At 33.0% G+C, this 12,981-nt stretch overlaps 1 protein-coding gene across 1 annotated transcript in view; it reads left to right on the forward strand.

Moving 5' to 3' along the window:
* Positions 1-12,981, forward strand: part of wnk4b (WNK lysine deficient protein kinase 4b) — a 117,715-nt gene that overhangs the window by 86,605 nt on the left and 18,129 nt on the right. Inside the window, exons 10-14 of the mRNA XM_056453365.1 lie at positions 672-807; positions 2,347-2,463; positions 6,267-6,440; positions 9,522-9,576; positions 11,212-11,340. Of these exons, the coding sequence (XP_056309340.1) occupies positions 672-807; positions 2,347-2,463; positions 6,267-6,440; positions 9,522-9,576; positions 11,212-11,340 (611 nt within the window). The remainder of the gene's footprint in view (positions 1-671; positions 808-2,346; positions 2,464-6,266; positions 6,441-9,521; positions 9,577-11,211; positions 11,341-12,981) is intronic.

Raw genomic sequence — 12,981 nt, forward strand, 5'->3', positions numbered from 1 at the left:
TTCTTGTATTTTGCATTTGCGTTACTGTACTGAATGAGAGAACAGAATTATTTTCCCAGGAAAACCTCTCCAGAATCTTATTATTATTATTTTAGTTGCAATCTCTTACACTGGCATTAAAAAAGCAGTTAATGCATGAACATTTCTTCATATACAGTAGCGTCTCTAAATAAAACTTCCTTCTGTGTGTGTGAGTGTAAATGTAGTTGTGGCTTTTTTTTTGATGTCAAGTCAATGTGGATCTGCTCCCAGCTGTGAGAGCTGTAATCTTACTCACCAATCCACCAACACTGAGCCACGTGTACCTTTAATATCTGTAGTGCTCCAGTGGACAGCAGTTCCTGTCTTTGTGTGACTCATGCACACACACACACACCATGCTTAGCCTAGAGGTTAGTCCATTAATGGTAATGATTGAGCTCAGGGGAGCAATTTACTCTGAAGTCCATTTCTGAAGGTAGCCAAGCAAAGGTAGCATATGGTCAAATGAGTACACAAGCTCTATTATACTCAATTAGCCCAACGTGAATTAAAAGATCTATCGTAAAATTACTCGGTCTTTATGCTGTAATGGTTAAATGTACAAGAAATGTTTTCCATTAAGTCCAGTTCTGTGAAATTCAGGATGTCGGAACGTCACCTTGTGTTTTATGTCCTTCCTCTCGGAACAGCTACGCTTCTGATGTCACCTCGGGTTTGAGTGACGGAAACGAGGGCCTTTCGGAGAGGGCCGGGAAAGGTCAGAGCAAACGCACAGGAACCAAGCTGCTCAGGAAGAGGGCTCGCTCACGGCTACGCATCACTGGGGTGACTCATCAGTCAATTTTTTATTCTTAATTAACACAACTGCTAATGTTCCTTATATAAAGCGTCAAACTCCAAAAATAAATAGCTAATTTTAAAATCAGTGTTGCTGACTATTTTCAATGAAAGGACACTAAGCTCTGCTCGAAAAGTTGCTAAATGTCGCTAAATACATTTTGCTGCAATTTGCATATTAATGATGTCATTACGTCCAGCAGTTTCTGGTTGTTTAACAGCCTATGGTTAATAAAGGTGTATTTATATTTACACTAAATTTAATTAAAAGCATTTTCGAATACATTAGATGTGTAGTGAATTTGTAGAAATCTCAGACATAATAAACTCAGAAGTTCTGAAACTGGTGTCACTAAAATCTCTGTGATTGTGTACAAGAAAAAGTAAACAATCAAGTTAAATCTAAAACAAAGGAGAAGCAGATCGTTTGATTGTACCAGGGAAATACCTCACATTCGCGGTGCTAAAATATTTGCCGTCAGTATGCAGAGGAATGATCTGATCAGGTGGACTGGGCCACCTGTGAGCGCTCTGAGGTGAGGGAGGGTCTGACGGAATCACATGTGGCTCATTGAGAAGAGTAGGAACGGTACAGTACGGACACACGAGAGTCTGTAAAAATCACCAGAAAAAGTCGCTGGATTTTTCGCTAGTGGCTTTTTTGAAAATTTGTCGCAAGGAGTCTGAAAAGTCGCTAAATATATAGCGTTTGCAACACTGTCTAAAATCCATGTAAACCGAAAGTATGTACTTCCAACTGAAATGGAATATTAAGCAAGCGGCGGAGCTTTCTTTTGAGCATCATTCCCTTATAGCAAACTAACAGCAAGAGGGGTGTGGTTAAGAATATTGTGGCTCGTCAAACTGATGTCATCAGAATAGGACAGCTGCTCCAAATGAGGAACCAAATAGTCAGGGTTTGATTGAAGATTACTAAAACAAAATAAGAATTTTGTTAGTTACGTTGCAATGATTAATTATTTACCTAAAGAATAAGAATATGAAGAATTTCACACAGATTTTAAAGGGTTGGTTATAGCTCGAGTGTGTTAATAGGATGCATTGTATCATGTGCTCATGCTTTGTTTGTATTTTTAATTAATTAATTGTTTTCATACAATTTTACCTCTGTTCTGCGCTAATATTACCATTCTCCTAAAAACGGTCAGTCGTTTATTTATTTGTTTAAATAAGCCCATCCCCTACATAAATACAATGCGCTTTGATTGAATAGCTACCCCATTGTGCTCTGATTGGTCAACCACATAAAGTACATACAGTAGGAGGAAACAACACACCTGGAAGCAGGGGTTATGTAAATTTAGGGTTTATAATGTAACCAACTCAGGAAAAAGATCATTGTAGTTCTTAAAAGTATTATGTCAAACTCGTTAAACTGTGATCATTGTGATTGTATATTGTTTATGCTAAAGGTGAAATCAAGATCATATAATAATTGCATCTTAATAATACTCTCACATATAAATGCTTTTTCATCCCTTTCTACATGCGTGTTTTTTCATGCAGCTGTCAGATAAAGTGGACCGGGTTGTGGAGTGTCAACTGCAGACCCATAACAGCAAAATGGTGACATTTAAATTTGATCTGGACGGAGACAACCCAGAAGATATTGCCACAGTCATGGTGAGCTAATTATTTTAAATTTAAAATAAATATGAACCACAAATGGGCAACACGGTGGCTCAATGGTTAGCAAGAAAGTCACTGGTTCGAGTCTCGGCTGGGTCAGTTTTAATTTCTGTGTGTAGTTTGCATGTTTTCCCCCTTGTTCATGTGAGTTTCCTCTGCGTTTCCCCCACAATTCAAAGACATGCATTATAGGTGAATTTAATGAACTAAATTGGCCGTAGTGTATGAGTGTGAATGAGTGTGTATGGATGTTTTCCAGTTCTGGGTTGCAGCTGGAAGGGCATCCACTGCATAAAACATTCATTCATTTATTAATTATCCTTTTGGCTTAGTTCCTTCATCAATCCAGAGTCGCCACAGCGGAATGAACTGCCAACTTATCCAGCACGATTTACACAGCGCATACCCTTCCAGCTGCAACCCATCTCTGGGAAACATCCATACACACTCATTCACACTCACACACTATGGACAATTTAGTCTACCAAATTCACCTGTACCGCATGTCTTTGGACTGTGAGGGAAACCGGAGCACCTGGAGGAAACCCAGGCGAACGTGGAGAGAACATGCAAACTCCCCAAAGAAACGCCAACTGACCCAGCCGAGGCTCGAACCAGCGACCTTCTTGCAGTGAGGCGACAGCCCTACCTACTGCGCCACTGCATCGCTTGCATAAAACATTTGCTGGATATTATGATAGGACGAAGCTGAAGCAAAATAAATGAATGAATAAACCACAAATTAGCATATTTATAAATCACAGATAGACATAAAAAGGGAAGGGGAAACCAGTCTGAAAACAATATAGTACTGGTGAGCTCGCAACAATCTCAAAATAACATAAAATAAATAAAAAAATAAAATGTATTTTTTTGCAATAAATGATTTATTTTGTCTAATTATTTACTGTAGTGGCAAGCAGCCAAACACAACCATGGCATATGTACATATCATATAGTTTATAATTTCTCATTAAAAAATTGCAAATAATTGGTCAAAATGTAATAAATTGTAAGTACTTTTATAATTTTATCCACCTTATGCATCAATGTGCCAGCAAGTTGTTTTCTATGAATGTACAAGAATTTGTATTCATTAGCAGCTGCAGGGAAATGACGAGAACATTTTAAAAATGGGCTAAATGCAACATAATGAGCTATTTTGTACAGCTAGACTTAACTTAAAGGGAATAACCTCTAAAGCCAGACACATTCAGCTTTCAAACAAAAAAAAATACAAATATATATATATATATATTAAAAATAATGGATTATATAAATAGATATTGCAACTGTCTCTACTACTACTCCACTGAATGTTTGTAAGTTATGGAGGTCAAAGTGAACACAGGGACACAGATAAGGCGTCTTCTTGTGAGAACTACATGTTATCGTGAAAAGTGTTGATGTCTCAGCTTCTGTGTTTGCACTGCAACCTCAGACACACGGTGGAAAATCTACACATTTCTCTCATCCAAAACATTTAGCCTCTTACTTACGAGTGGAAAACCAGTTCTTATGTGATCATTGTGACCTGTCAGCTATTTAAGACATATTTTTAGCCTACAAGAAAGGAAGAACTGGTTTGTTACTTGAAACTAGTTTGAAATGTTTCTTTGCAAATTGTTAGTTAGAGCTAAAATCTGAAGAATATGTATTTTTGGCCTCCTTCTGCGTATATGTGTGTGTGTGTGTGTGTGTGTGTGTGTGTGTGTGTGTGTGTGTGTGTGTGTGTGTGTGTGTGTGTGTGTGTGTTTATTTATTATTATTATTATTATTATTATTATTATTATTATTATTATTATTATTATTATTATTATTATTATTTTGATTGCACGTGTTGTGACATGTTTTTGAAGCAAGACACTTCAGGTAAATAATGTAAATAAACATGGTCACCTGGATGATTGATCACACTACGAATTGCAAAAACATTTTAAATGTTTTATTTGCAAATGAATTGAGGCATTGCTTTATTAAATATGCAATAACTTGGATATTTAGCTCATATATATGGACATTTAAATATGGACATTGAATGAAGCCAAGTTTAAAAATATAAATTCAAAAAGGCGGCAATACCAAAGCTCCAAAAATGCCAATTTATTAAATCAAAAAGGCTGATACAAGGCATGTAACGTTTTGAGCACACTTCACACAGCTCAGTATGTTGCTCTTTTTCTATATACACTTCCGGATCACATGATCTCACACATTATCTCACAGCAAAAATAGAAAAATACATATTTATAAATTATGCAACAAATCCTACATAACATAACAGAATATAACTAAGAAATATAACAAAATATAGCCAAAACAACTTTACCTAAACAACTAGTTTAAAAGAAAAGGACGAATATTAACATCCTCATTTAAACCTCTTGGAGTCAATGTATCTAGAGTGAAAATCCATAACGCTTCACATTGTAACAGTAATTAATTAAGATCTCCCCCTGACGTGGACACTTAACAACTTCAATCCCTGTATATTGTAAAGTGGAGACAGAATGTCTCATACTTAATAAATGCTGCGCAAGCGGACTTCTAGGATCATGATGTCGATTAGCGCATCATTGTTCAGAAATACGCATTTTTAAAGGCCTACGCTCGTCGTACCGACACAACATTAACCATACGGGCACCGCAACATATAGATTACGTTAGCTGTCTTGCACGAAATAGTGCCTCGCATTGTAAACTTTTTCGCTGTATGGGGATGTGTAAAAGTTGACATTTTGTATATATATGAAGTCGCATTGTAAACAATTCTCACATTTAAAATTACCATGTGGTTTATTATGTAAAACTATGGAGCAGCTCTTACCAACAAATAACGAATATTAGATGTTCTTTTGTGTGCTAAACGAGGTGAATTTTCAAAACATTCTTTGAGGGTAGGATCACTTGAAATAATATGCCAGTGTTTTAATAGCTTTTTATTAGTGAAGCCAAGTTTACATTTTGTTAAACTCTTTGGAAAGTTAACAAATTACACAGAGGGGATTTTGAGAAGGTATCTTTATATGATAGAAAAACTTTAAAAAGTGCAGATTAAGATGTTGCATATATTAAATTATGTATAAATGTTCCAATCTTTAAAAAAAAGCTTATTACAAGCCCTTAAATATAGATATGAATAAGAGGTTTTGTGTAATTGAATGTGAGGTTTTGTGTAAGAAATGCCAAACTACTATTAGTACAGCATAGATGAAAAACAAACATAATTTGAGAAAACAGCCTTAAAATGTATTGTAGTTGAAATGTGCATACACAAATTGATAATGTGCATCAAAATAAATGGTCAAAAGTGTATTTCGGATATTATTTTACATGAAAATATAAAGAAAGTGTCTGTATCCAAGACTGAAAGAAGCCAAAATCTCAAAACTGAAATGCACGTTCGCCTTAAGAATCTAAAACCACTTCAACTTTTGCCAATATACTAATTTGAGGCAAAAGCAAACAAACAGAAAATAGATTTATGTAATCTGGGGAGAATGAGTTTTTAATAGCGATGCTGAAAATATTTTTTGTTGGCTGCATACTTTGGCTTCTTTATGCTAGCAGTTGTTTTGATCAGCCTGTCCATAGCCTTGAGGCTGGATTTAGAGGAGTCTTAAGTATAGGCCTGAGTGTTTCTCTCATTATAAGTGCACGGCTTTGTTCATAGTTGCGTATCGCTGCTCTGCATTTTTTCTAGTGTCTTTGAAACAGACCTTTGAGCTCATTAAGAAAGTCTGCATGAGAGACGCCTTAAAATGACATCAACCCAATTAACTTTGCATCCCTTTTAGGTACTTAATGAGTTTATTCTACCTGGGGAGAAGGAGGGATTCATCCACCGCATGAGGGACATCATTCGTCGGGCAGAGGCCCTGATGAGGAGAGAGCCTTTGGAGCCGCTGGGGCCGACAGACGCTGCTCATCTCAATTACCTAAGTGGAGTCGGCTCTCTGTCCGCCTCACAGGTGTGTGTTTGTGTCCACTTTAGCATTTTAGATGACCTTATATTTATTGTACACTGTAAAAAATGCTGGGTGCCACGCAATTCATTTGTTGTCCCAACACAAATCAATTAAGTGGTCACAGACAAACTTATCATTTTTAAATAGTTTGCAAAAGTCACTTTTTTAAGTGTCTTACATATTTACATAAACATAACTTCTATATTTATTTTGTTCAATCAGTTTCAGTTAAATTTTGTGATATTTTGTTTTGTTTACTCTTTTGTTTACTCTAGTTTGTTTCAATATTTCTATAGAATACAGTATTTACATGGTAAAAAGTGTGCCTCATGGGTTTTTATTACTGTAAAAGAGTTATGTAAAATTATATATCATTATTATTCAGTAATTTTACTTTTATGGCAAAAAATAAGTTATTTCCATGGTTTAAAAAGTAAAAATAAATTAAGCTAAACAAAGGAGGCTGAAAAAATGTCATTTTCGACTGAAATTTCAGACGGCACTTCTCAGCCTTTCTGTGTTTTTTTTTTTTGTTTGTTTGTTTTTTTTATTTTTTTTCAGTTTACACATATAGTGAAATTTTTTTTAAGCAAGACACCTCAAGTAAATAATGTAAATAAAGTTATTTCCATATTACCCAGATGATCAATTATTTTAGGATTTTTTTTTACAAACAAACACATTTTTATGTTGTTTAAATATGCAAATGAGGCATTACTTTATTAAATATGGAATCATCCGCATATGTAGTACATAAATAAGGACATTGGACATGACATAATAAATCATTTATTATTTAATATTTTTATTATAAATATTTACATAAGCACACTTGTATAATCTGATTAGTTCTAATTTTCATTATAATTGAGAAACTATGGAATGTTTGCAGTTTTTTGGAATAATATATATTATATATTATTTCTTTATATATCAGTACTATGAATATAGTTTTTGGTGACATTTTACTTTAAGGTGTCCTTGTTACAGTGTAACTATTCATATAACTACTGAGTAATAATAATTAATTGCATGTACTTACTATTTGGTAAGTTGCATGTTATTATGCATAATTAATTGTAATAACTATAGTAAGTAATAATACATAATAATCCGTTTTATTTAATGCCATGTGAAATTCTGTGAGAAGATCTGAGAGTGAAAGTATCCTGTAAATGTGGAAAAGGTCAGTGAGTTACGATGGAGCAAGGTTGTGAAGTGCTTTAAAAGTGAGAAGGAGAATTTTTAAATCAATATGATACTTAACTTAGGGGAAAGTCCAAAGCATGAAGAACTGGTGTAATGAATTGATAAAGTCCTAATAACAGGAGCTACTGAGTTCTAAATCATTTGCGGTGCGTGATGTGTCCCGTTCATGAATTAGAATTTCTGCATTATTAGTTGTGAGAGAAAGATGAAGGCAACTAATATAACGCAGATAAAATTATGCAGTACACATAAAATTATTGATATGTCCTTCTAAAGAAAGTATGTCATCCAAAATAACCCGAACTCCTGACCTGCTGAGAAAGACAAATTACATTGTTATCAATAAGTGAGACAATTAGATTTGGACATACATGTAAATAGATTTAGTGCCAATTTTAAGTTTAATTTTTTTTCTGAGAGGTGGTTTTTAATTTCAGTTAGGCTTCTGGTCAAGAAAGAAGGAGGGAAAGATCTAGAGTGTTTGGAGGACAGGTAGAGCTGGTTTATATCAGTGTTATAAAAGTGAAGTTGACACCTTAAAATAAAGTTTTACTTTACATAAAGTCTTTTTTTAAATGTATATGTGCATGTGCACACATTTAAACATACTTTTTAAACATCTTTTATACATACTTTACTGTTTTTATAATGTTTTAAAATGTATATAATAATTTTATGATTACATTTTATCCTGCAATACCTGCTCGAATTTCTGAAATTTTTCATTTTAAAATAGTTTAAAATTATATACATGTAGTGTATGTATGTACAGTTGAAGTCAGAAATCTTAGCCCCCCTTTGAATTTTTTTTTCTTTTTTAGATATTTCCCAAATGATGTTTAACAGAGCAAGTGAATTTTCACAGTATGTCTGATAATACTTTTCTTCTAATTTGTTTTATTTAGGCTAAAATAAAAGCAGTTTTTAATTTTATAAAAACCATTTTAAGGTCAAAATAATTAGCGCCTTTAAGCTAAATTTTTTTCGATAATTTACAGAACAAACCATTATTATACAGTAACTTGCATAGTTAACCTAATTAACCTAGTTAAGCCTTTAAATGTCACTTTAAGCTGTATAGAAGTGTCTTGAAATATATCTAGTCAAATATTATTTACTGTCATCATGGCAAAGATAAAATAAATCAGTTATTAGAAATGAGTTATTAAAACTATTTTGGGTAGAAATGTGCTGAAAAAAATCTTCTCTTCATTAAACAGAAATTGGTGAATAAATGAACAGGGGTCGAATAATTTAGGGGTGCTAATAATTCTGACTTCAACTGTATGCAGGTGTTTGTATGTATAACAAATTTTCCTTATATAAACAGTTGCAGTTAGATGTTGAATTTGTTTTTCACAGAAGAAGCTTTAATATTTTATCATGATGTAGCAATTGTAGGTACTTTTTTATTTAGCACATTTGATTTACATTGGATGTACTATTAATTCTCTATTAAATATTTTTTCCATATTAATTAAGAAACTATATTGAATATTTGTGCGCCCACACACACATCTTATCAAACACTGCAGCACTGTTATATTAAATGTTACCTTTTTAAAAATAACAAGAATTTCTTCTATTTTTATTTGTTGATCTGTTGAGTGTGTCGAGTTCAGTCTCAGTGGTTCAGAAATCCTATCTTCGGCTGAACAAAGACGCAGTGTGTTCCTTACACTGATTGTAATAAGAGAAGTTGGTCATCAATATTGAACAGTCATTAGTAAGAAAGGTCTCTGGAATAGTGAGATAGTAGACTTATGCATGCTTGTGCGACAATCTCCTTATCTCTTCTCACACATGTTTGTAACTTTATCACTTTTCTTGATGGTGACGTTAATGCCAGTGTGTGTTTTCTGTTTTTCCCCACAGCCCAATCTCTACACACAGGGTCTCGCTCGCACACACTCCTCCTCCTCACTGCCAGGTAAAAAACACATGTGTGTACACAAACATTGATCGTGTAAAGCTTTGTAAAGGTTTATAACCACAAACATATTTCTTAAATTGTATTACAGTAGTAGTATATTTTATATGGCTTAAGGAAAAAGTGCCAGACAGGTGAATAGGGTAAAAATATTAACTAAGAGTCATCACCACACTTCCACAGTTGCTTCATTATATTAAGAATTGAGTACATTTTTTTGTATTACAGGTTGTTTTTTTTGTTTTTTTTTTAAATATGTAAATGAAACATTGTTAATATGCATATCATTTGCATATCAATAAAATGCATATCATTTCTAGGACAAAAACACAAAAAACACTGAATTCTTCAATTTATTGGCATTATAATGTAGTGGGTTTTTACTTGTGCTTTTAAATGATTAATCACAATTAATCATATCCTAAATAAAAAGTTTCATATTCAGAATATATATTTGTGCACACTGTGTATATTTGTGTGTGTGTGTGTGTGTGTGTGTGTATATATGCATGACTATATTGTATAAAATATTTTGTAATATTTTTATATATACAAATTTATTTCTAATTTGTGTTACATATAAACATATTATGTAATGAGGGCCATAATTCATAATATGTATATACAAACTTTGGATGGAATTAATTACAATTAATCGTTTAACAGCACTAGTTTTGGTAACACTTAATTTTGATGGCCCATTTGAGCATTAGTAGACTGTCTGCTTAATATCTGCTGATGCTCCTTCTTTAACAGATATTTAACTGACTTTAAGAAACTTTGCAAGTACATGTCAACTTTCACAAACCCTAACCCCAATCCCAAACCTACCAGTCTATTTATAATCTAATGAAAATTAGTTGGCATGTAGATGCAATGTTACTTAAATTCAACAAATGGACCATCAAAATAAAGTGTGACCCTAATTTTTACAGAAGGGATTTTGAATATCACTATATAATAAGTACATAGAACACTGTGCTTAATAAATTGTTGCATTTAATCAGGCAAGTGATGCATGAACAACAGATATCAATAAAACTGTGGAGTCTGCTGAAGTGGAGATTTATGGCTCAGTGCACTTTTTTTTTTTTGAGAAAATAGCTTAAAAAAAAAAAAAAAAAAAAAAAAATATATATATATATATATATATATATATATATATATATATATATATATATATATATATACATACATATATATATATATATATATATATATATATATATATATATATATATATATATATATATATATATATATATATATATATATATATATATATATATATATATATATATATATATACATATATATTCTAAATGAAATATAATGATGAAAAAAAGATGAAGTGTGACAATAGAAACACTTAAGTGTATTTTAGATGTTTTCTTTACATTACGCACACACAATAAAGGAAAAAGTAAAAATAAATCTCAAAATTTAAAGGTGCATTGAAAAAAAGGTTATTGTAACATGCATATCTTGCCTTAAAGAGTTTAAATAATCTTAATTACAATCTAAGATTAAAATATATAAAATGTCGAATAGAAAATTATAGATATCGTATTATTTGGTTTTAGAAAATGTCCTTTTGCTCAGTTTAAAATTGAGCCTGTTGTATGTGTCCTTCAGATTATGCTGCTGGCAGTATAGGTCCAGTGACTCGGGGTTCCTCACCTACTCTAAGTGCTGACTTTTATGTCGATCCTGATGCCGTTCCACCCGTCCGTCCTCTGCGTTCACAATCCTTCCACACTACAGGTACACTATGATGATACCACACTGATGGTGACCATAAATGATCAAAGAGTTGTCCTGTTGATTATTACTAAAAAAATTCAACATTTATCAACTTCAGTCATAATTTTCAAGATGGCGAGGGTTAAAGAGCCCCTATTATGCATTAAAAAAAGGTCATATTTTGGTTTTGGTGGTCAACAACAGGCTGCTATGCATGCAAGGTCAAAAAACACTTTCATTATTGTATAATATGCATTTATTTTTACCTAATTATCCCATTGACTTCCATATAATTTGTTCAGTGATTGATTTGTTCCCAAACCCCTCCTTAGCGCGATGCTAGTCTGCTAGTCCCAAACGAACTAACTGGGACTTGTCACACCATATGTTGTTGCTCTTTTATTAATTCTATTGCTACTAATGTCCTTATTTTTAAGTCACTATGCATAAAACTGACTCCTAAATCAGGGGTCTCAAACTCAAATTAGTGGGGGGCCATATCAGTGAATGGCAATTCATAGGAGGGCTGCGTTATGTTCCCCTCAACTCTGGCTAGGGGGACACAGGAACGCAACAGAATATTAGTGGAGTTTTGTGTGTGTGTGTGTGTGTGTGTGTGTGTGTGTGTGTGTGTGTGTGTGTGTCAGCAATGAGGTCACATGAGCAACTTCTCAAAGGACTAAACAACAAAGAAAATGCAACTTGAATAAAGATTAACAATATTTATTAAAGCATTAAGGGAGGGTTCCAAAAGAAAAAGGCTTCAAGAGGGGGTTCAAGCCAAAACAACAAACAAACTTTCTCTAACTGAGAGAAAGGGAAAAACTGAATAATCTTTCAAAGAAAAGAAAAGAAAAATGCATCAAAAATACTCTCACTCCCTTACTAACTTGTAAATGGTTACAAAAAGAAAAATGGCACCCCCTCCCTACTAACCCAATCCCAAATTAACAGAAAAAAGAGTGGATAACAAAGTAGTACGAAACAAAAATTAACTTACAATCAAAAAGAGTTTGAGGCAAAAGCTATTTCAGATGATCAACAGCATCAACAGAACTTAAACAAATTAAAGCTCCTAATCAACAAATGATGCTTAAAGAATCAAACTAAATATATATTTATAAAGCCTCACAAAAACAAAGCCTCCACACACACACAAAAACACACTGATCTAGTGGAGAACTGCTGTTTAAATGCCCACTGCTTTTCCCGTCCTCCAATCACGGAGTGGTTCATAAGTGGCAGCAGGTGACAGTCATTAGCTCCTACTAGGGTGTAGCAGAGAAAGAAAAAAGAAAAAAACAACAGAAACAAAAATGTCCTGGGACGTAACAGCTGCTTTAACATTCAAACCCAATAAAAAAGTGGAAACCTGATGTAAGTGATGCACTCAGACATTTTTCCCCAGTATATGCAGTTAAAGCTCTTTTTTTGTTTCGTGTTGTACATCTTGAAGGGTTAGTTTAAATTGCTAAGAAAATACTACAATTTAATAATAGGTATAATATTAATTATTATTACCCTGTCCCAATCATTGCTTAAACAAAAGTTTAACAGATCATGTAAGAACAGCAGAAAGCATATATATATATATATATATATATATATATTCACTTTTACTTTTACATGTTCAATTCAGCCAGCAGTCAAATTTTATTAATG

This window comes from Danio aesculapii, chromosome 3, assembly GCF_903798145.1.
Source record: "Danio aesculapii chromosome 3, fDanAes4.1, whole genome shotgun sequence".
In the NCBI taxonomy this organism is placed as follows: Eukaryota; Metazoa; Chordata; class Actinopteri; order Cypriniformes; family Danionidae; genus Danio; species Danio aesculapii.